General features: G+C 34.6%; 2 protein-coding genes across 7 annotated transcripts in view; one reads left to right on the top strand and one right to left on the bottom strand.

The window, feature by feature from the left end:
* Positions 1 to 555: 555 nt before the first annotated feature.
* On the bottom strand, positions 556 to 16,500 carry LOC123531855 (uncharacterized protein DDB_G0284459-like). Of its 6 annotated transcripts, none has more exons than XR_006682494.2 (5): positions 16,110 to 16,500; positions 15,825 to 15,903; positions 14,095 to 14,570; positions 1,048 to 1,146; positions 556 to 664 (listed from the first exon to the last, which is right to left on the bottom strand). XR_006682494.2 is itself a non-coding variant. In XM_045313138.2 (3 exons), the coding sequence occupies exon 1, from the start codon at positions 3,493 to 3,495 to the stop codon at positions 2,248 to 2,250; it is 1,248 nt and encodes a 415-aa protein (XP_045169073.2). In that variant the 5' UTR covers positions 3,496 to 3,512; the 3' UTR covers positions 556 to 664; positions 1,048 to 1,146; positions 1,353 to 2,247. The 6 variants fall into 6 exon arrangements, 2 of the variants coding, with proteins under 2 accessions (XP_045169073.2, XP_045169074.2); XR_008365996.1 differs by lacking the exons at positions 15,825 to 15,903; positions 16,110 to 16,500 and adding exons at positions 13,115 to 13,169; positions 14,973 to 15,260; XR_008365995.1 differs by lacking the exons at positions 15,825 to 15,903; positions 16,110 to 16,500 and adding an exon at positions 14,973 to 15,240 and having other exon boundaries at positions 1,068 to 1,146.
* A 6,591-nt stretch (positions 16,501 to 23,091) lies between these two features.
* The window catches only part of LOC123532683 (insoluble matrix shell protein 3-like), a 34,622-nt gene continuing 32,700 nt past the window's right edge, over positions 23,092 to 25,013 (top strand). The window contains exon 1 of the mRNA XM_045314215.2: positions 23,092 to 23,227. The gene's annotated coding sequence lies outside the window, so the exon portion shown is untranslated. The remainder of the gene's footprint in view (positions 23,228 to 25,013) is intronic.

Raw genomic sequence — 25,013 nt, 5'->3', positions numbered from 1 at the left:
TCTTAAACTCCTTGTATGGGTCACTAGAACAAAACCTATTGATTTGTTTCTTCGGAACTGCTTGGCGGATCTTCATTTATCATTGTGTGTAGCATCTTTGTTAGATCCTTGCCGAAGTTTGTACAAATGTGTGCACTTGGCCATTTAAAGCTTTATATAGAAATGCATTTTAACGACTTCTTCTCATGAACCGCTTGATAGATCTTCATTGAACTTTGTCTGTGGCGTGATTATAAGGTTCTCTCCAAATTTTCTCCGAATGAGGGCGCTTGGACCATTTTAGTTGGCTCCTGCAGGTAGAAATAAATAATCCTTTAAACTATTCTCATGAACTTCTGGATGGATCTTCACCTATAACATCATTGTAATGTGCTCTCTTACATTTGTTCTAATGAAGGCGCTTTGACCCTGGCGCTCTGAGTCTTTAAAGGGCTGCTAGTGCTTAAAATAGGAAAACCTTTAAACAAACGCGATAGATCTTTATCAAACTTGCCCTTTAGCATCATAATATAGCCTCTCCCGTATTTAGCAGGGCCACACGACTGAACTCAGTGGTAGTTTACTAGATGTTTATTACTTTTCTGTCCATCATACATAATACAAACAATACATCATTCTCTTGTATATAGAATACACTTGAAAACACTGTAATAGAGTGTTGGGTCTGAAAAATACATGTAAGCATCATAAATAAATGAATGGTATCAAAGGATATCATGCTGATATCATACAGACAAAAGATATCAATAATTATGACATCTAACATACTATTAAAACGAACTTGTAATAGACCCATTAATTAATTACTTAATCATATATAATATCATGTATATTACAAATAAGTACATTACAAGATATCCTTTAAAACATATGAAATACATAGATCTCAATGGTAAAACATTACACAGCCTAGTGATCAATATATCTGGCAGAACCTAAACATATCACATATTAACAAAAACATACTTTATCACATCTTAAATATATTTCATATTTACGTACATGTATAACATGTATATAAGAAACACAAAACATAACATGACATACCTTATGTGTAACACAAGTACCCCTTTGTTTCCTACATTCTACTGACATCTGACTTCACACAAACACACTGTTCTCTGTGCAGCAACTGTATTAACTGTGCTGTAATGTTAAGATACAAATATTCATGCAAGGTGTTAAAAGAATGGAGCAGCAGTTCGTAGATCAGCCATTACAAAAACAAGCGCCAATTCAAGAATGACAGAAGAACGCGCACAGGATGAATAAAACCGCTATTCAAGAAACACCACTTAAACAAATCAATCTAGGCAAAGCAATAATAAACTGCAAACCAAAGAAATAAATACCTGAATCCAAACAATCCAAACAAATCTTAAAACCCAGTTAAATATATAACAGCTCCCAAAAGTACATGTCACTATAGCTGTCATCAATATGTTCTGCACAGAACTACTAGTCATGTGACCACACATTTCAACCAATTCGACAATATGATTGGCTGATTAACCAAGTAAACAAGCCTAAAAATAACTATGCATGAAAAAAGCATGGAAATGCTGAACACATTTCAATTACATTAAAGACCCATGTCTAATTTATCAGCTGTAAATGTTTAAAGACACTATACAGATTAAAACAACATATTAAATATATATCAAAATAATGGCACTGCTACATTCTCCCCATCTCCGGAAAATGATGTCCCATCATTCAATCTGAACATTTTTTAATTTTAAACTAAAAACTAATATATCTTAAATTTACCAATACTCTAAGTACTAATAATACACAAAGCAAAAATATACTCAAAGTATCTTAACTATCATATATATATATATAAACAATACCACTGTGCATTGTTCATCTGCAAGAAATAAATGCTGACATTATTCAATATATAAACAAATTTGTGTATATTATATAGTACACAAAATACAAAAAAAAAAAAAATCCTCTTTCCTCCCCTGCTCGAGAAATTGTGTCCTCACAATTCCTGTAATCATCCACAAGCTTCAGCTTTGTGACCTGAAATAAAACTAATTATTTACTAAATGTTAAGTATCTACATCTATATATTTAGACTAGCTTAACAACTTAATTATCTCAAAGTGTATATCTATTTGTCACAATTAACTTCAACTATAACTTTAAAATTCAATCCGAGACTTTGATTAAAACATTCAATGTCATTGTTTAATCACTAAAATAGTTAATTCATATCCGTTCAATTTCTTTTCACACTTATTTCATCACTGCTTCCCATAATCTGTTTGCTATATCCGTACTGACAGTATTTAAAATCCCTGATTCGAGTAGTTGGTTTAAAGCATCTGTTCTATTATCAAGAGTTCTACAAGTGATCTGATTCATGTGATAGTCTTTCATCCATTCAGGCTTTTTAAGTGTTCTTTGAGGTCTTCTTGGAGGTGGCTTTGGTGGTTTCTTTAAGTCAATTTTCTGTTTCTGTTTTTGTTTCTTTGTTTGTTTAGTGTCAGTATTCCCGTCTTCTGGCTTATGTACTACTATGTCTGTCCCTCCTTCTGCTTTATCTAATCGTTTTCTTTCTGTTTCTTCATCTTCTGTCGAAATTACATCTGTTGCTATGTTGTCTGTCTGACCACTAGCATCCTCTATTTCTAAATCGTCAATAAGAACCTCTGTTTCTCCTACAACAGTGTTTGTTTCATCTGCTGCACTTTCTTCTATTTCTAATGTTTCTACATCTTCATCTTTCTTTTCAGACATGTAGGCGTCCCTACCATGATTTGTGGGTGACACAAACTCAATATCTGAATCTTCAGACTCACTGTCTGTTTCTGTTCTACCAGTACCCTCTTTTTCTGTTATCTCAATCACTTTATCTCTTTCAGCAGCTGCTTCTTTTGATAGTCTTTTCCTAGGCTTAGAAATAGGCTTTACACTACTATCATCTTTCTTATTCTTTTCTTCTTTGTTACTCTTATTGGTATCACTGTCTGTGATTCCAATGAGTAGTAGCTTATTTCTATGTAGCACTTTTGTTGTTCCATTTTTTGATGTAACTTCATAAACGGGAATATCTGAATTTGGTTGACCTGTTACTATGTACGGTTGTTCTTCAAACTTGTCTGCAATTTTGTTACGACCTTCATATGCTAGTATTTTAGCAAGGACTTTGTCTCCTACGTTAATCTTTGAAGCCTCTGCACGCTTGTCATAGTGTTCCTTTTGTCTTTCACGAGATCTGTTTGCAAAGCAATTCACTATTTCTCTTGATGTCTCGAGTCGTTTTTGAAGTTCTTCTACATATTCAGTTGTCGTTTGTTTCGTAATTTCTTCGTTGGCAGTTTCAAAAACAGAATCTATTGGTAATTTTGGTGTTCGTCCAAACATAAGTTGAAAAGGGGAAAATTTGGTACTTTCATGTTTAGTACAGTTGTACGCGTAAACAAGAGATGGTAAGTGCTTTTTCCAGTCTGGCTTCTTACTGGGATCTAACGTTCCTAACATATTCAGAAGTGTTCTGTTGTATCTTTCGGAAATTCCGTTTCCGCTAGGGTGGTAAGGTGTCGTCCTTGATTTTTCTATTCTAAAGAGTTCACATAGTTCTTTGATAATTGTAGACTCGAAATTTCCTCCTTGGTCAGAATGAAATTTTCGTAGAAGGCTTCTGCTGTTGTTTCTGCAGTTTGATTCTTTGTAGGGATTGCAAGAGCTAGTTTCGTAAAATGGTCTGTTATAACTAGAATATTTGCTATGCCTCCTTTAGATGGTTCAACTGTAAGAAAGTCCATACAAACAAGTTCTAAAGGGTAAGTACTGACAACATTTACAAGCGGAGCACGTATGTTGGTATCAGATTTTCTACGAAGGCATCTGTCACAATTTTTTTCACCCATTTTTCACAATCTGCAGCCATACAAGGCCAGAAGAATCTATCTCTCAAAAGAGCCATTGTTCTGTCTCTGCCGGGGTGTCCAATTTCATTATGTAAACCCAATAATGCAGTCTTTCTATATATTTCAGGAAGAACTAACTGTAAAATCTTTTCTTCATTGATGGATATTTCTCTGTAAAGCACACCTCTAATTATTTTGAAACTGTTGAAACTTTTCTTCATAATATTGTCTTCTTTTGTGAAATATTTCATACGTGGAATTCTTTTATCAATTGTAGCTGTGACCCATTTTCCTATGTGTTTGTCTTCTCTCTGACTTTTTCTAATTTCTCTCATTTCAACTTGCGCTAAAGGTTTTCCTGGTGAATCTGTTGCCTCGATGATGTTAATAGATGCTGATGGTAATGTTTCTATGTAAGGATTGTCTTGTATGCAACTACAGATGGCTTTAACTGTCTCATTAGTTAGCTTCACATATTCTCCTTGTTCACCTGTTGCTTTTTCATGAGGGTAACGTGACATGGCATCTGCATCAACATTTTTGTGAACTGGACGGTAGATGATGTCAAAATCGTAAGCAGCTAATGCGGATGACCATCTTTGACCGGTAGCATCTAACTTTGCGCTTCTCAATATATGGGTCAGCGGATTATTGTCAGTATATACAGTGAAATGATATCCTGTTAAGTAGTCACTGAATTTGTCTGTAACTGCCCACTTCACTGCTAAAAATTCAAGTTTGAAAGCTGGGTAATTCTTTTCAGACTTCTGCTTGCATAGGAGATTACTCTATTTGTTTTTTTCATGTTTCTGATAAAAAACAGCTCCAAGTCCTTTTCCACAAGCGTCTGTGAATCTCAAACGGTTTGGTAAAATCCGGGTGAGCCAAGATTGGAGGTAATGTCAAAATTTCTTTCAAGTGTTCAAATGTCTTTTGCTCTGTTTGTGTCCATTTCCATTCTTTCTGTTTGGTTTTATTGTTTTTCTTGGAAGATGTTGGAGGAAGAAGTTCATTCAGAGGTTTAGTGATCTTTGAGAAGTCTTTAACATACCGCCTGTAGTATCCAGCAAAAGCAAGAAACGATCGAAGTGAATCAGCATTTGTCGGTACTGGCCAATTTTTTACTTTTTCTATTTTTTCGGGATCTGTTTCTACTCCAAATTCACTGACAATATGTCCAAGAAATTTGACTTTTTTCTGTAGAAAATAGCACTTGTCTGCAGAGAGTTTCAGGTTACATTCTTGTAGTCTTGTTAAAACTAGATCCAGTCTTTCTAGATGTTGTTCAAAACTGTTGGAAAAGATGATCGGGTCGTCGAGGTAAATTACACAGATCTTCATGTTATAATCACCCAGGCATTCATCCATTAACCTCTGATATGTTGCTGGCGAGTTACAAAGACCAAAAGGCATGGTGTTGTAATGAAAAAAACCAAGGCTTCCAACCGTAAACGCTGTACGTTCTTTGTGTGTTTCTTCAATAGGTACTTGGTGATAACCACTCTTCATGTCAATGACGCTAAAATATTTGGACGAACCTAGACAGTCAAATACTTCCTCAATACGTGGTAATGCATATGCGTCTTTTAATGTCCGTTTATTCAACATTCTATAGTCTGTACACATTCTAAGTTTCCCGTTCTTCTTTCGTACTAATACTATGTTTGATGCCCAAGGAGACTTTGACTTTGATATGACGCCACTAGCTAGTAACTGTTCAAGGTGTGCTCTGACTTCATCTATCATAGCTGGTGGGATACGACGATGACATTGTTTGAAAGGAGTATCATTAACCAGATCAATTCGATGTTTCATCTTATCACATTTGCCTATATCTGTATCGTCTTTTGAAAATATTTCAATATGTTTCTCTAATAGGTTGTGTATCTGTTTTGTTTCATCTTCAGAAAGTTCAGACTCAATATGTATTTCTTCGAAGACTTTGGATTTGTGTTCATTTTCTAGTTTTTCGAATACAGATTCATCTATGGTCACTGGCTGGATTTCACAAAGTATTTCTTTAGGAGAGATGGTAACAGAATTTGTAGTAATGTTGGATATGTTGACGAGCAGTTCATTATTTTTCTTGTAACTGTAGTGAATAACTGACGGTGTAATGTCAACAAAGTTCGGTAAGCTAGTATCTTCAGTTTCTTGAAGTATTGCACAGGTGTCATGAAAGTAAAGTTCTTTATCTGTGTATCCTTTGATGTTGACAGACTGGTTTGGACCGATAACTATCATACTTGGTTCGGCTGATCTGACTATAGCAATTCTGTCCCTGTTGCGTTTAAGTTCTCTTTGCTGTAATGTCAAACATCTGAATGCAAGATACCATGGTGTATGTAAACTTGCTCTTTGTAGAAATGTTTCTCCAAATGTACTTTTACACTGTAGAAGTAGTTCATTCAAAATGTTTGTGCCTAAAAGTACTGGTGTTTTTGAACTGTATTTGGTTTCTGGAGTTATCAGGAATAAACATTGTTGTTCTGAAGATTTTGGAATTCCAGATGTTGAAAGTGTCGCTTCAATGTAGCCTAAATACGGTAATTCACTTCCATCGGCACATTCTACTCTTAAGATTTCTGTAAGTGGTCTAATTGGTAAATTGTTCAAGTGTTTATCATAAAAAGTTTTGCTGATACTGCTAATGCAACTTCCACTATCTATCAAAGCTGTGGTTTCAATGTTGTTGATCTTAATATTAGCTTCTGTTGATGTTCCAACTAATTTAGGATTTTCTGTATTGTTTTCTTTAGTGCCTCTATTCGATCCCGCAATTGAGGCACTTAGAAGTTTGGGCAGTTCCTTGCTATGTGTCCCTTTTTGTTGCAATTGTAGCATGTAGGTAGCATATTCTGTGCACCAGTTGGACGAGTTGGTTGGTATTGTCCACGACCTCTACCTCTATCGTTAAAAGTTCCTCTACCTCTATCACCATAACTTTGTCTGTATCCGCGACTAAATCCTCTATGCTGATATGCTGAACCATAATGTTGTTGTTGTTGTTCTGTGTGTTGTTCTTTCTCTTTTTCTAGCTTCTCTATCCTGGCATTCATTTTCTGTAGTAACTCTTTGACTTCCCCTAGTTCCACATTACACTTAGCTTTACTGTCTTTCTCTTTCTCTTCATTCATGCTACACTCTATTTTTCTAAGTTCTATCTTGAACTTGTCATAGTCTTTCACTGTCTCAAATTTGTAGTTAGATGCTTGTTTAAGGCTACTTCTCAATCCTTGATACAGAACATTTTTCAAAATTTCTTCTTGTGTTGCTATCAAAGCTTTTAACTCGACTGCCTGTGAGAAAATATCTTCAACTCTAGCTGCATACATTGTAACTGTTTCATTTTGTCCTTGAGTGCAGGCATAAAATTTTCGAAGTATTGATTCTCCAGTTTCTAACATGGAGTATGTAGCACTGAATTTCTGTCAATGATGCATGGATTCCTAGTCGTCGTAAGATGTTGGCAGCTTCTCCTTTGCCTGATCGTCGTATTCCGTTCAATATTTGTTGTTCTGTGTACATGCCTTCAACCATTAAACAATTCACTTCATACTCACGGTGGCGATACCCTGGGTATGCAGGGGTGCAAAATGGCGGCGAAATCTCTCGATTCAGGTAACATTTTTCATTATTACTGTCTTAATACTTAACCAATTTTAACGAAATAAAGACGAGTGCCCGCTCATAAGAATACTACACCCTCGGCTATAAAGATTGGACTCCTGAGTTTCGTAGTTTTTGTGAAAAGTGCAACGGCGCATGCTGACGGAAAAAATGCAACTGCTATGTAGGGGGGCATTTTAATGAAAATGACTAAACCAGCTATCCCCATGTGTTTCGAAAAATGGCTTGTAGGGCAGAACCGGGTTTGACATGTTCCAAAGCTGTTGTAGAACTTTAGCAAGTGAACTCGCCAGTTTTCGGCAATTCCGGACGATTAAAAGGAAATGCTATGTGGGGGAGGTGTTTTCATAATGTTATGTGGGGGTGCTTTTGACATGTGGGGGTGACATAACTGGCTGCTAGAGACACGCAATAATACGGACAAAAAAGCCAGCGAAAAATACTTTTAACTGTTAAAGGCATATTATTTGTCAAAATATATTGTGATGATGTCCGTTCGTTCGTCCTTGCATGTTTCCTCTCATACATCGTTGGCACTAGAGACTTAAAACTTGATCACGATTTGACATCTACTGTTTAAACGCTATTTAAAACAGTTTGCTGTTATGTTTTTTATTACTTCACACAATTGACTCGTATTCACAAATACCAATTCTTGTGACAAGATGTTCACTTTTATGTATTTAAGTATGACAATGTCCTTCATTTAACTTTGATCTTTGCGTTTAAAAATCGGAAATAATTAAATTCCCCATAACCTTTGTCAGATTTTATAACCAACTTGGCTGTACAGCAATGTAAACTGAACAATCAATGCGACAAAAAAAGTGGCGAACAGATACGCGATGGTATCATTTGACAAATTCTAGTGATTTATTGTAGTCTTTCTTTAACACTGTGGCGATACCTTGGGTATGCAGGGGTGCAAAATTTAACCTTTTTTCATGTTAACTTTATTTATACTTAACCAGTTTAAATGAAATAAAGACGAGTGTCCGCCCATATGAAAACTACAGCCTCGATTGTAGGGCTTGGTCATCTGGGTTTCATATTTTGTGTGAAAAGTGCAACGGCGCATTCTGATGAAACAAATCCAACTGGTGTTTAACAATCAAAAAAAGAAAAAAAAATCAAAATAAAAAAAAAAAAAAAAAAAAAAAAAAATACGAAAAAAAGGTTAAATTTTGCACCTGTAAACATCTGTCAGGATTCCGAGGAAACAACTGAAGATTTCTTTCAAGTTTAAAAATACTTTTACTATAAGTTATACTAATATTCTCATATAGTGACAACAGTGTTCCTTCATACAATGGAATTACAAATACTTACAAACAGGAGTTAGTTGAATTTTATCTAAGTGAAATTGAAAGTTGGCGGTTGTTGCACTTTTGATGTGACGCTTTTGAAGGTCAAGACCGAAGTCCTAGCCAGGATTTCTTACCGGCTTTTATAAACATTTGGATCTGAAATCCACCAATCAAAACAGTAAAATCAAGAAATCCACCAATATCCACCAATCAATTGATAGAAGGATTTCCGAGGCTGAAATCCAGCATTTCAGCAGCCGCCATATTGAAATGCAGCACGAAAAATAAATAAGAAAATGATCAATAAATTGCATATAGCAACGGTAGCTGATGGATTTCTGGTGTTTAACAATCATAAATTACAAATAAATACAGATCATGAATTGTTCCTAGGTAGAAACTTTGACTATAAATGGAAATCTTATAAGAAAATATTGAAGTGGGCGGATTTCAAATATTTCCGCCAGTGAAACTTTTGGTAACAATGAAATCTGAGAAGACTGACAAACTTTCATCAAAAAGGTAAGTATTTCACAATGTTATTGTGGTTTTCATATATAAAATGTTCCTTTCTAATCAGTTCACACCAGTATGGCAAGTTTATTAGGTAAGAGTATCTATACTTTGTAAAGATCAGTTCATGGCACATGATTTCACAATGTCACCAGGATTTCCATGTAGAGTTCCATTGTCAGTCTTTCCTCAATTATTCATCAAAAGTTCATGTATTAGGTCAGAGACCACCAATTCGAAAAAGTACAGGGAACTTACTGGGAATGAGGTAAGTGTATACCTGGGAATAAGGTAACGTCTGTGCGTTCTGATTGGTCAGTCATGTAAACAAACCCAGGAAGTGATTATTTTTTCAAAATTGATATTTTTTCACTGCATTTACAGTATTTTATTATATATTTTGACAAAATTTGCTACATTTTCTGTGTATTGAAAAAAAGTTTTATCAAACGAATTTCTCCCGCCATGTCAATGATGTAAACAGGGGGTCATCTCATTCACACGAAAATTACTTAAATAAAGTATCACTATTCATATGTTTTTCGTCCGATATTTTGGTAGAACTAAGATAGTTCTTGAAAAACTTGTAATTAGATATACATGTTTCGATGTATGGAAGGCCGTACACGCCATAATGTTACAATGTAAGTCTATAGGAAACAATTGGTGGTCTCTAACCATTAATGGTGTAACAGTAACTTAGAAAAATATAACAGACCCTTACAGCACCCCTGCATACCTAAGGTATCGCCACCGTGTTAAAGGAAGACTACAATAAATCACTAGAATTTGTCAAAAGATACCATCGCGTATCTATACGCCGCTTTCTTTTCGCATAGATTGTTCAGTTTACATTACAGCCAAGTTGGTTATAAAATCTGGTAAAGGTTATGGGGAATTTAATTATTTCCGATTTTTAAATGCAAAGATCAAAGTTAAATGAAGGACATTGTCATACGTAGATACATCAAAGTGAACATCTTGTCACAAGAATTGGTATTTGTGAATACGAGTCAAATGTGTGAAGTAATAAAAACATTACAGCAAACTAACAGTTTTTAGCGTTTAAATAGTAGATGTTAAATATCAGATGGACATCAAAATGACTATGTTCCGACTTTTAAAAGTAAAGGTGAAAAGTCAAATAAAGGTAAAGGTCAAATATTAAAGAATGTAATTGAACGTCTTGCCAACAAGGTTGTTATTTGATTACAAGTACTAATTTAGAACAAGTTACAGCAAAATTTTATATAATAGATCCACGCCCCTTATGATACCTATAGCTTTAAATCTAGGTGTCGTATGAAAATGCACTCTCCAAAGGCCATAGCAGTATCGTGATCAAGTTTCAGGTCTCTAGTGCCAACGATGTATGAGAAGAAACATGCAAGGATGAAAGGACGGACATCATCACAATATATTTTGACATATCTAATATGCCTTTAACAGTTAAAAGTATTTTTCGCTGGCTTTTTTGTTCGTATTATTGCGTGTCTCTAGCAGCCAGTTAAGTCAACCCCACATATCAAAAGCACCCCCACATAACATTATGAAAACACCTCCCCCACATAGCATTTCCTTTCAATCGCCCGAAATTGTCGAAAACTGGCGATTTCACTTAATAAAGTTCTAAAACAGCTTTGGAACATGTCAAGTCCGGTTCCGCCCTACAAGCCGTTTTTCGAAACACACGGGGATAGCTGGTTTAGTCATTTTCATAAAAATGCCCCCCTACATAGCAGTTGCATTTTTTCCGTCAGAATGCGCCGTTGCTCTTTTCACAAAAACTACGAAACTCAGGAGTCCAAGCTTTATAGTCGAGGGTGTAGTATTCTTATGAGCGGGCACTCGTCTTTATTTCGATAAAATTGGTTAAGTATTAAGACAGTAATAATGTAAAATGTTACCCGAATCGAGAAATTCCGCCGCCATTTTGCACCCCTGCATACCCAGGGTATCGCCACCGTGATACTGCCAAGTGAGAAAATTCACTTCTCCTTTATCAGGTTCTCCATAAAAGACAGAAATTCTAGGCATAGATGTACTCTTAGTCTTATCTTTGTCTGGCTTGTGATCTACTTCGGAGATGTAGAATTTCATGAAGTGTTCAAGATCCTCGCCTTTTTCAATCTTAGTAGGTGCTTCCATTTTTAGATCTTGAAATGCTCCAAGCAATTTCAGGTCTTCCTCCGTAACATCTTCTTTCTTCACTTCCTTCGACATCTTGTATTCTATTCACTATCTTTGTTCAGTTATGTATAAGTATTCACTTTCAAAGTTTCTATTGTTGTTTTTGCCGGTAATAAATTTGACTTTTCCAAATTAAAAAGTTCAAACACTTTTTCAAAGTGTAACAACTGATTTGACTTTTCACAGAAATAAAAAGTTCAAATATAATTCTCTTTCTTCTTTCAAAACTTTAAAGTTCAACTTTCAATTAAGTTACTTCAAGTTCAATTTCAAATTTCTATCTTGTTATTTCTCTATTTCATCCAATCCCGCTGATGAAGTAATTCAAAACTGAAATATTGTACAAAATATTTCAATTAATTCAACCGTGTACCAAATTCAACGAGTATCTACACACAAATTAAACTAAGTCTATCTGTGCACTATTTCAAGCGAAGTCTATCTGTGTACTATTTCAAACAAAGTCTATCTATTTCAAACAAAGTCTCCTTGTGCACTAATTCACTGTAAAGTCTCTATGTGCACTAATTCAAAAATGTCTATGTACACTAATGTCTATGTGCACTAATTAAAATAAGTCTTTATGTGCACTAATTTCAGAAGTCTCTGAAATATTTCAAGCTTCTTTCTCTTTAAAGTTCAATCCTCTCCGCTTCAAAGTCTGTGAGATATTTCACTGATACTGTGTAATTTCAATTCAAGTTTCAATCTACTCCGTATCCATCTAAGTTATTTCAATGTTGAACAACTTTATTTCACTTCATTCAATTCAAATTCATTCTATCCAAGTCTATGTTGAAGTTTCTTCAAAATTCACGAAGTTCATATTTCAACAAATTATATCCCTTTATCATCAATATCTGCCCTATTCCTCACCTCAAATCTATCGGTCCTTTCTCATTCATATAATTGCAAGTATTTCAATTATTCAGTAGTGTTGACGCATCTTTTTTAAATTCAAATTCAAGTTTCAAATGTTCACCTAAAATGTCTAGCTTATAAGCATTAGGCTTTCTCACTAATTTACTCTTCAGTGTCTAAGTATAATTCAAAACAATGAATTATATTTCAAACTATTTCTTTCAAAATATTTCAAAGTTCAATGACGACTTTCAATTCACACTTTTCTAAGTTGTACAATGTTGATAAACCTGTAGGCTTTCACATATAATTGTAATATTCAATTCAATTCAATCCATGTAATACTGTATATGCTAAGTCGACAGAAACGCGACGGCCGTTTAATTATTTCACTTTCACTATGATATGTTTATTTCACATTGTCTGTTCAATTCAATTCAATTCTGTGATTCAATTCAATTCAATTCTCCGTTTCCATTCAATTCAGTTCTCTGTTTCAATTCAATTCAGTTCCGTGATTCACTTCACTATAAATTCTAAGTACTAAACTAAACCTTAAAATCTAAATGTACGAGAAATTATAAAGTTCCGAAATCAATTTAAATTTCAGCAATAGAAATTAATTTCAGACTTTCAGTTCCATTTCTGACAAATGAATTTTTCAAAAGTCAGCTATGGTACATAAACGGACAAAATCCACTATGTGTGTTTTATTTCTAACTATTTTACCTCTGTCTGTTCTGTACTTTAATCTTTATCTGTACCTTTAATCTTTATCTGTTTCCTAAAAACATTTTATGAATATACAAATATCTGTTATCTGTAATTCTGTAAATCTGTAAATTTGCTATCTTTTCTCTCTATCTCTGAAATAACAAATACATGTATGCACTGTGTAATACAGCTGCAATGTTAGTCAATATATAGGTCACAAATGTCAAACTTATTTTCTGAAAATGAATATCTGACAACCCTGTCACATGACTTCAGAACCAATCAAAACACAAACTGAGATGAGGTCAGAACCTCAGAACCAATCAAAATCTACAGCCTTTTTCTATAGTAAACTTTATGAATAAAAGGTCAGAAAGGTCAACTGAACCACATTCCAATGCACAAAATGTAAACAAAACACTGAGCCACTGAATAAATTCACTGAGAGCTTAAAACACTGAAAATTTGAGCTGTAATTGCTGTCTTCATTGAACTGCTAATTAATGAAGAGTAAGAATAGATAAAAATGAAGGAAATGTTATGAAAGATATTAATTAAAAAAAGGAGACTTTACATGCAGAGTACCTCCACCATGTTATTAATAAAATTGTGATTTCTCTCACATACCTTACAATTTTCACACTGAAAAAATTACAGCCCTGGGTCACTGCCTTACTTGAATGACTTAGAAATTACTTTTAAATAACTGCACAACTGTTTAACACTTTAAACTTACTGTAACTGATCAATCTATCTGTTACAAAAATATGCTAGCAGGTTCAATTCCGGTATCAAGCTATTTAACAAAAGTGAACTTGTGACAAGCTCTACAAACAGTATTTCTTACTGAATGTGACAACGGAACTTAATAACGGACAACCTCACTGTTAAATACTGTAATTATTCTATTAATTATTACTGTAAAACTGTTTATACTATGTAAAAATAACACAAAAATTATGTGACCCAGGTGAAAAATTTATATTTAGACTCACCAACAGTTGATACAGCACTATAACACATTTACTGGTACATGCACCACTAGGCAATTGTCCTAATCACACAATCAAACTGTCACAGAGTTCCACAAAACGTCACCAATGATGTTCTTCTCCCGACGGCGAAATATGTCTCCAGATAAACGATCCTAGCGACTGTTGTACACCACACTTCCACAATACATGCGTCACCATGATTCCATAGTACCACGATTAACGATTCGACAGTACCACGATCCACGACTACCATGCTTCCACAACACAAAGATCTACCACGCTTCCACAATACCACATGTCCTTGTTCCACAGTACCATTCCACATCCACGGCGGTTTTTTTTTGTTGGGCGCCAATCTAGCAGGGCCACACGACTGAACTCAGTGGTAGTTTACTAGATGTTTATTACTTTTCTGTCCATCATACATAATACAAACAATACATCATTCTCTTGTATATGGAATACACTTGAAAACACTGTAATAGAGTGTTGGGTATGAAAAATACATGTAAGCATCATAAATAAATGAATGATATCAAAGAATATCATGCTGATATCATACAGACAAAAGATATCAATAATTATGACATCTAACATACTATTAAAACAAACTTGTAATAGACCCATTAGTTAATTACTTAATCATATATAATATCATATATATTACAAATAAGTACATTACAAGATATCCTTTAAAACATATGAAATACATAGATCTCAATGGTAAAACATTACACAGCCTAGTGGTCAATATATCTGGCAGAACCTAAACATATCACATATTAACAAAAACATACTTTATCACATCTTAAATATATTTCATATTTACGTACATGTATAACATGTATATAAGAAACACAAAACATAACATGACATACCTTATGTGTAACACAAGTACCCACAGACACTTGGGGCTCGGACCTCCACACACCCCATTCTCCTCCGCCCCTGGTTAAGTTTAGCCAATATATTTTAGCATTTCACCATGTATAAAGCATATGTGACGATCATAAAACGCATTTTGTAACATTTCAGCGTGTTTTTAAAAAATGTATTTTTACCATCAATGCTCTCAATACTACAAGATATGCAACATTGCACGAACAATGGGAACACTTGCCTGCGCTGGACCCTCGCTTTGTGTAGCGCATGTCATAAACCGGGAACCAAAATTGTTACTCTTACGTCTATGTTAAACCAGATCATCACTACTTTGTAAACAAACCTCGTGTAACACGTGGTGAAGCGATAATCCGGTATAATGCAGTCGAAACGGTATCAATTTTGGTACCCGGCAACGATATGCGCAGTTCAAAGCAGGGATCTATTCGCAAGGAAGTGTTCCATAGAATTTAGATAGATTGATTTATATTATTTATTGATTTCTCGTCGGAATACAAACGACAGTTGTCGGGACCGGTGTCATTTGACAGAATGGTAACAGATCTGACGATTGATACCAGTGATTCATTGGTAGGGGTTCATTTAAACGTTTAACTGGCTATTGTTTCCCTAGTGTTCGTGAGATGTTTCATATCTAGTAATATTGAGAGCATTGATGGTAAAATTACATTTTTTAAAAACACGCTGAAATGTTACAAAATGCGTTTTATGATCGTCACCTATGCTCAATACATGGTAAAATGCTAAAATATATTGGCTAAACTTAACCAGGGGCGAAGGAGAATGGGGTGTGTGGAGGTCCGAACCCCAAGTGTCTTTGCAAGTACCCCTTTGTTTCCTACATTCTACTGACATCTGACTTCACACAAACACACTGTTCTCTATGCAGCAACTGTATTAACTGTGCTGTAATGTTAAGATCCAAATATTCATGCAAGGTGTTAAAAGAATGGAGCAGCAGTTCGTAGATCAGCCATTACAAAAACAAGCACCAATTCAAGAATGACAGAAGAACGCGCACAGGATGAATAAAACCGCTATTCAAGAAACAGCACTTAAACAAATCAATCTAGGCAAAGCAATAATAAACTGCAAACCAAAGAAATAAATACCTGAATCCAAACAATCCAAACAAATCTTAAAACCCAGTTAAATATATAACAGCTCCCAAAAGTACATGTCACTATAGCTGTCATCAATATGTTCTGCACAGAACTACTGGTCATGTGACCACACATTTCAACCAATTCGACAATATGATTGGCTGATTAACCAAGTAAACAAGCCTAAAAATAACTATGCATGAAAAAAGCATGGAAATGCTGAACACATTTCAAATACATTAAAGACCCATGTCTAATTTGTCAGCTGTGAATGTTTAAAGACACTATACAGATTAAAAACAACATATTAAATATATATCAAAATAATGGCACTGCTACATAGCCTCTCCCGTATTTAGCCAATTAATTCACTCGATCTCTTTAGGGACCGCAAGAGCTAATTAATAGAAACAACTTCTGCTCATGATCCGCTTGTTGGATCTCTTGACACTTGGCCTGTTTTCAAATACTAAACACAGCTGTCTCCATTCTTGATTCAGTGTGTCATACATATATTCGAGATCAAATAGGTATTTTCAGGTGAGCGAATTAGAGTCACTACGGACCTCTTTGTTAGTGTAATAGGTCATAGAGGCATATACTAAAGCCAGGAGTGGATTGGAGTTGGATTCATATTTAAGGATTTGAATGACTGGTCCTGCTCTATATCTTCATTTAACACTGTGATTGAGGACTTTCAGGTATATTCTCTATCCTGTCATTCAGAATGTGATTTTATGCTGCATTGTATTCACGCTACATGTATTTGCTACCAGCGATAGTAAGAAAAGAATAATTAAGGGACGTTGACTGTCAAAAGGTATGCATGAATAGCCGAAAAGTTTGTGTCACACACATCTCAAAATGAATTTGAGCTACAGTCATGTGATTGTTTTATCGTATGTGAAGTTGTGTACACTTGGTTTTGTTTCAGATTCCACTCGAGTTATGGTCATTGCCTTAGTTAAATATATGCAACCAGGGCCTAAAGTACGTCGCATATATCTTTAACCAGGAGTCCTGAAACTGAAGGAATATTGTTCAAGTTGAACACCAGTGTCTTTGTTTGGATTATCTACACCCCCCAACACACCCCCACCCCCCCCCCACACACAAAAGTCCCCCACTCCCTTCTTGAGAGCTGTATATTTTAGTTTGACCAATTGTCCGTCTGGTCTGTAATCTTTTCATGGATGGATAAAAAATGGTGCAGATGATCAGCGCATGACATGACAAGTGTTGCATACAAGAACTATAAATCTATCATTCTTACTTTTTGAATTCTCTCCCTTTATTGGGTATGCATCCTGATTTCATGTCTGGTCTGTCACTTTGTCATTTATGGACGGGTTTTAAAAATACTTAATGATCAACATGGCAGGATGAATTGGTTCGTGCAAACATTATAACTCTACCCACCTTACTTTGCTACATTTTTATGTCCCCCTGACACATTATGCTAAATTGAAGTACTGTTTTAATATGTAGCCTTATCCATAGTTGAACTGACTGGACGCAGTATAGTTTATCCTTCAGTACCCTATTATACTTTGAGATACAAAAATGTAGGCCATTTCTCTACCTGAATCATTTTTATAGTTCTTCCCCCGCCGTTAAACTTGGCGTATATGTGGGTGGCAATGAGACGATGTGCAGAGCGCAAGGCCCAGGTCGGTAAACCAAAGGTCAAGATCATAAACTGATCTCATGTCAATGAAATGTAAAGTCTCCCATATTTGTGTTCGGAGTTCCAACTTAAAAAGTTATTTAAAGGGCTCTTGTTTTAGTTTGGCATAAATGCCTAAGTGTCGCACGCAAACCAGAGATCCCTATCTCAAGATCAAGTCTCACAAGGGTCAGAGGTCTTTTTAAAGCTTGTACGAGCTCTAACTTTGACATGCATGGAACAATCCGTTTTTATTGTCATATATATTTGCCATCAAGTACAAATCCCAGGACCATGTCTCTAAGGCCAATGTCACATTGGGGTGCAATGTCTCGATAGGCCATAATTTTGACAGGCATTGACAAATCTTAGTAATTATTTTTCAGAAATAATGCCCTCAGTAATAGAAGACTATTGCTACAGGGAACTTGTCGCTATCTCATAGGTCATGCCATATCTTTCAGATGTTTTTGAGTGACTCTCGAATTTCTTCAAAGCATTCTGTTTTGTTAAAAAACAATGTTTTTGGCCACCAGTGGGTGGGACTAGTTTTGCCCTTATAGTTATATGAGAAGGTTTGAAAATACACTCCTCTGAAGCCGCTCGGTCGATTTCAAAATGATTTTAAATCATAGTTTCTTGTTTGATCCTCTAGCATATTCCTTCAAATCATTCTTTAAAACAGATCCCAAAAACATGGCCAACAGGGGTGCAGTATGTTTCCCGTATATGGTCACATAATGGTGCCACGGAAAAGTTTGAAACTCAAACCGCTTCCCACTTTTAAAATAATCTCAAAGTAGTATTTCCTACCAAATAACTTCAGATCGCTCTGTTGGCCACATAGAGGCTGGGCCTGTATTCTCTATTTGGCTATATAGACAACTTAGAATCTAGGACTACCGTGGCCCTATTGATTCCGATTCCTGACTTATGCCCCCCTTTTGGACTTGAAATATTACACTTTCATTTGAACCTTTTCAGTCAACTCCTATAGTTTCCTTCCAGTTCAAATGAATTTCGGTGTATATCTTGAAGTGGACATGCGCTCATTGTAAGGGCTTTGCTGTCTGATTCTTTTCAACTTACACATATATACAATACATGGATAGCTGTGGGTTTTTTTTGTTTAGAATCTCCGGTTAAAGTTTTGACTCTTACATTCCATTTTTGTAAATCTATTTGACTCAGAGTGTAAACAGTTGCTCCGCATCATAACCCGCATCAGTTGATATAAGATTCGTAGCTCTAGCACAGCATTTCATGAATTATGCACTTTTCACTTAGGATATCAGGTTTATGTTTTGATGCTCTTTTAGTTTGCCTGTCTTTGTTATAATGAAACGAATTTCATTCGGACTAATATTAGTTGTTCCATCTCATTTCTCGCATCATGACACAAGTGCCACATTCGCGCCGATACGTTATACATTATATACCCTGCTAACTACGGATTTCAGGTACTTTCACTCTGTCTATAGCTATGTTATATGTAAATGGATGTGCTTGAAATCATTACCAGTATCATATGGCATAAGATCAATTACTCCGGCTCAGATAAGTCATGAACTATATCCCTTTTTACTTTGAATTTCGTGTTAGTTTTTATGCACTTTCACTATATTTCTGTTGCTACTAAATTATTTCATGAAATTTATTCCTGGTTAATATTTTGATGCACTTTTTACCATATTTCTATTATACTAAATGGATTTAACTCAAATCAATATTATCATCCACATCAGGTGGAACGGTTTTAATCGCTCCAACAATATAGCTGTTGTTTCCTCATATATGCTCCGTTTCATTATCAAACATCGTAATAGCCGAGCACCCGATCTCGTAAAACAGTTCATTGATATCGAGTTGTGCCAGTTTGAGGACTTATAAATATTAAAACTACATTTGTACCTTGGGTACTCAACTCCTTCAGTTTCCATCCAAATAAAATGAATTTCGGGGTATATCGTCAACACCAAGCGAACATGCGCATACGGCAGGGACGTTCATATCCAATGTTTGGACGTTAACTAGTACCTTGTATACTTCCATCAAATTCAAATGGAGCTCGATATATATCATCAATATGACGTCGACAACTTCATTTGTACTTTGGGTAGCAATATTTATTAAGTTCAGATGAAACATGGTGCTCATCGTCAAAATCAAACGGACATGTATAGTTATATATCCGAATATTTTTTGGTGCGGACCATTTCATACTATAATATAATTATGTCCAGGATTTTCGAGGGACATGTGTCATTAAATAGTGCAGTCATATTTGCTTTATGCCAATCAAAATGTCTATAGATGTTGGTTTTTTTGCTCTTAAAAGCAAGTTATGGTACGACCTGTCAATATTTGTGCACTTTTGCTTTTGCAGTTTACCAACTTGACTATCAGTATTTTGCAAGTAAAATTTATTTCTTTGCAGCGAAATTGCAGGCCTCTCCTGTGTCATCTTCAACCGGGATGTGTTTACTTTCCATGTACTTCATTTCCAGACAAATTCCAACCACATTTAAGGTTGCTTGCATACGTTCAAAGGGACGTTTTATATAAGAGAACAGGTCGTCCACGTGCATACCCGTCTGTAAGCACTTTTGTTTAAGAATGCTTTGATCTATGGTGCTCAGACTTCCTATGCACATTCTTCATTTTCAGTAGATGACCCCTATTTATTTCTTGGACTGAACTGTGTTTATAGTTTATTCTTAAATGACAACTGTCCGTTTTACATACGTGATACAATGATGTAACTTTACCTTAGTCTATAAGAGACTTCATTATCAATATAATAAACGGTGTTGACAGTTTTCATGTACCATACCAAGACTGTTTTATATCAAATACCCTCTTTTATCCGGTTCTCCGAGACTAGAACTGCATTTCACAAAAAATAAATGTACTGAAAAATAAACGTGTTTTCAAATAAGAAAAGAAACTTCAATAAACAGAAAGTGTAAAGCAGATTTTATCTTAAATACAATAGCACTTCTGCAAAGCTCAAGATTTTGTTCCGTGGTACACCGTCTGAGGAAACATAACTCTACTTTTACTATAATATTAACTAGACAGAGTTGTTTTGCTTTGATTAACATTCCACACACACACATATAACTACATATCTATTTAAAATAGTATTGAAACTGATATAAAATATGAGTTCGTGGTAAATTTTAAACATTTGGTATCTGTTCATGTTGTTATGTGAAGTTTGGTGTAATTATCATATACATATACAATAACAACATATACATGGTATTACTTTATTCATTAAAGAACTCACCTATTTTCAAAAAAAAACAGTCACAAAATACACATGCACGTTTCGTTCTTATCAATTCAATAGGAGGTGTAATTATTGTTCCAATGATATATGGTCAAATATCAAACCAAATTCTATGACATGATAGGATACAGAATTTGTTTTTTCCTTCTTTTTCGCTTATTTATAAATTCCAGACATACAAGTACATTTTTGTAACTTGCGTTGGTAAAATTACAAAATGGTCAGTTAGAACTTTGACAGAAATCGATTCTAAGTTCCAAATTAAGCTGATTTGAAATAGATTCACACTGTATTAGCGGAACTATGAAAAATAGGACAACTTCGTCTATATGAATCTGTTGTACATGGAATGGAGAAATTATTAGGTATTTTGGGCAAGTAAAATATCACAGTGTTGTCTTTGACACTTGAGGCCATATTTTACCTGAGGGTCATGAACCTTTGTAAGACTGTTTATCTGTACAATGTCTCGGTGAAGTTAGTAACTGGCTTAGATATAAAAGAAGGCCACTACGTTAAATCATACAAAAGATCAGATTTAAGTTTAAATCAACAGTTCAAATTATATATCCGAAAATGTATTCCTTTCCAAGCCTAATTTTATCTTACAGTTTGATAAATTTATTTCTCATACCATATTGATAAACGAAGAAACTGCAAGCAGAACATGTAAGGTTGATGATTTACTTTGTTACCGTTAAAAATAAAGTATGTATAGGGAGAGAGTTTCTTCAAAAGCTGTTAGCTTCCTACTCAATCCTATATGTTTATATATGTAACATTGTAACAAATGCAATTATGTTGAATAAATATTGTTTAAACCAAATCATACAAAAGCCTCGTTAACACTACAGAAACTTCTTTTTTCTATAACATCTTCAGACAATAAAAGGTTTGTCTTTATGAAAAGAAGCTCAATTTGAAAACTGGGTAATTTTCGGTAAAAAGCTGTGTCACCATATCACATTACAAAAAGAAAGTCTTGTAAGCAGTCTAAAGGTCATTCTTTCTTTGGTCTAAGGTCCGACGTATAGGTTAGGACTGTTCAGTAGTTGAACAATAACATTATTGTTTCTATATTACTTAAATCGATAGCTCCTTGTAATCAAGACTGACCCTTTTCTTTTCCAGTGTTTTGAGGACCATTGTTATATATCTCTTGTTGTTTATTTTTCACGAGAATGTATTGACTTCTCGTACATTGTGAATTCGTATATTTACTGATTTTATGCCTAAATTAAAAAAATACAAGGCTTTAAAAGGCAAAAGATCCACATTTTTTTTTCAGACCTAAATTCCATGAACATTATAAATCCATGCATTGGATAACATACAATCGAACACTATTAAACAAAAGTAATCATCACGTTTTCATTCTTCAATTTTCTTGCTTTTGTCACTTTTTTGACACAACCGATATACATTTATAATGTTAATCGAGTTCTTTGTTGTACCGGGCTTTATTGACAAAACACTGTTTTAATTACAAGTTGCAGCAAGAAACACTCCAACGTTGTCGAAATAAACATCATTTTATCAGTCTTTTTTCCATATAACATGAGAATCAATCTACATGGATAACAGCCATTACAAAGCATTGAAATACCATATTCTCTACATGCTGCCAAGCTGACAAATAATTGATTGTAATGATTGATCACTACATGCAAAGTGCCTGTTTTTGCATCTCATTAAGCCTATGTATCATATAGAAACAGGAATATTTTTTCCTGCAAAATGACGACGGTATTTTTAGGGTACGTGATTCGAGAAGTGTTCAACTTATCCATCTTTCAATTTGGATAGTACCATTAACTGTTAAAAGTGGTGCATACTGACTGAATGGCGAACAGTGTAGATCACTAACTGGTCGTGTCAAGCATGATAATGGTTAAGTGATTGTATGGTTTTTATAGTGGTCTGGTGCAGTCTCATCAGGACTTCCCATTAATCATTGTCTATTGTGGCTGCGTATACAGACAGTTGGTAGTTATCAAAATGACTTTTATAGTTTTAAGATATTCAGTTGTCAATTTAGATGTATGAGTTAATGTTGTGCATTGATGAAGTGTCAAATATTCTGTATATCGTCTGTTTACGGAGGATGCTATAATATTGGTCCACAAATTGTCTAAAAAGATATAGAGGATATTGTTTTAATTCAGTGTAAGTTTGAAATATCTTTCATGAGTGAACATCAGATACAATATATTCCCGAGTGGCATGTCCACGAGGGAAATTGAAAGATATGGCGTTTGTGAGCGAAATATTTTTAATTTTATCTTACATATGAAACAAAAATAAATGTCCCTTTATTTCACGTTTTGACTAAATTTACACATTTTATAGTTTCTTACCAGTCGAAAATATATTTGACATTTCTCTCTATGAATATATCATGTACATTTCACTCTAATATTTAAATAATTCACTGAAAATCATGTTATAAAAATATTTAATCTTTTTCTGTTCACTTTTGTTTATTCGTTTCCAGTTCCAGCCTCAGTTTTTCTTTGAAACGATACCTCAGCCCAGGCAATAACTTCTACAGCAAAATAATCAAACTTAACAATCTTCACTTATAGCACAACAATTTCTACGTAAATGTACCATCTGGATAAAACCATAGCCTCAACAGATATATCAAGTTTTCTCATATCTGGTTCCACATTTTCTTATACAGCCTCAGAAATCTTTTGTTTCTTGGTTTGTATTTTTGTTTCTTGCATACCAGACGGGGATTTCCAGTATTTCAATCGGTGCTGGAAAAATCCAACGTGCTGTAAACGACAATATTACGAACTACGTATATGTAAAAGATTTATGCATATAGTAATTTACAATTCATTTTATAAAACGGAATAAAAATATATTGACAGTTCCTCTTTGTTCCTGATAGTATATTTTTCGATTCAAAAAACGTTATTTTATCAAAAATTCATTAAGTTACACTGCAACTGATCACACAAAATCTGAACTAAACATTGTCGATAGATTTTATTATTATTATCATTATTATTATTTCTTCAATATGGTATGCAAGGAAAATATTCTATCTCTGGTTGTAGGTGCAGATGGGAATATCCGGCTCTCGGACAGAGCCTCGTTACCGCCTAAACAGTTACCTAGAGGCCGGAAATTTCCATCTGCGCCTACAACCAGTGTAAGAATCTTATATTACCGTTGCGCAGTTGAACCATATATTTTCCGAAGCGTTGTTCCCTTATTTTAGAACAAAACATGGTTAAACGTTCCGAAAGAAGCTGACATTACTTCGCTTGCATAAGTCTGCCGTATTGGAGCGCAGAACTCACGATGGAGTAACAGTAAGTGGTGTCGTGGTAGGTCGTTTTTTTTTAACCGTTTTATGAATAAAACTGGTACTATTTCTATTGCACTATACCACAATATTTTGACGGATATGGTAATCAGCTTATAGATACCTATCAGATCGTATTTATCACTTTTTGATACTTCCATATAAAAGGGTAGTCTTCAAAAGCACAAACACTATGCTCTGTATTTTGTCACCTAAAACTAACTTAAAGGCATTTTCTAATGAGAATACATGTATCCATAAGATATTATACTGCTGAAAACAGCACAATGCACACATTTCGAAGTTCTCGTGCATGCATTACAGAAAGTTTAGATTCCGACGTGTTCAGTTATAAGTTGAACAACTCCGTTAGAAGGTTTTTGTCATGAATCGAACATGTGACATTTGAAAAATAAAACAGAGAGTAGGCATTTTTGAAACAATATTATTCTCTGCAAAATTATTTTATGACTTTACTTCACTTATTTATTTTTCAAGCTAAAGCTTATCAAAATTCGTCTTGCACATACACACTCATGCCGTTACTTCAAGTCGAAAATATCCATCCTGAGAATATATATGTAGATGTTCGGAAGATATATTTGACGTTTTGTATTCATTATCAATTTTAGT

The sequence above is a fragment of the Mercenaria mercenaria genome, chromosome 11 (genome assembly GCF_021730395.1).
Source record: "Mercenaria mercenaria strain notata chromosome 11, MADL_Memer_1, whole genome shotgun sequence".
NCBI classification, from domain to species: Eukaryota; Metazoa; Mollusca; class Bivalvia; order Venerida; family Veneridae; genus Mercenaria; species Mercenaria mercenaria.
The sequence above is the reverse complement of the archived record's forward strand: the minus strand, read 5'-3'. Positions and strand labels throughout refer to the sequence as shown.

Bases quoted from the DNA above. Each gene is read 5' to 3' on its own strand.
- LOC123531855 (XM_045313138.2), bottom strand. From the start codon at position 3,495: ATGTTAGGAACGTTAGATCCCAGTAAGAAGCCAGACTGGAAAAAGCAC.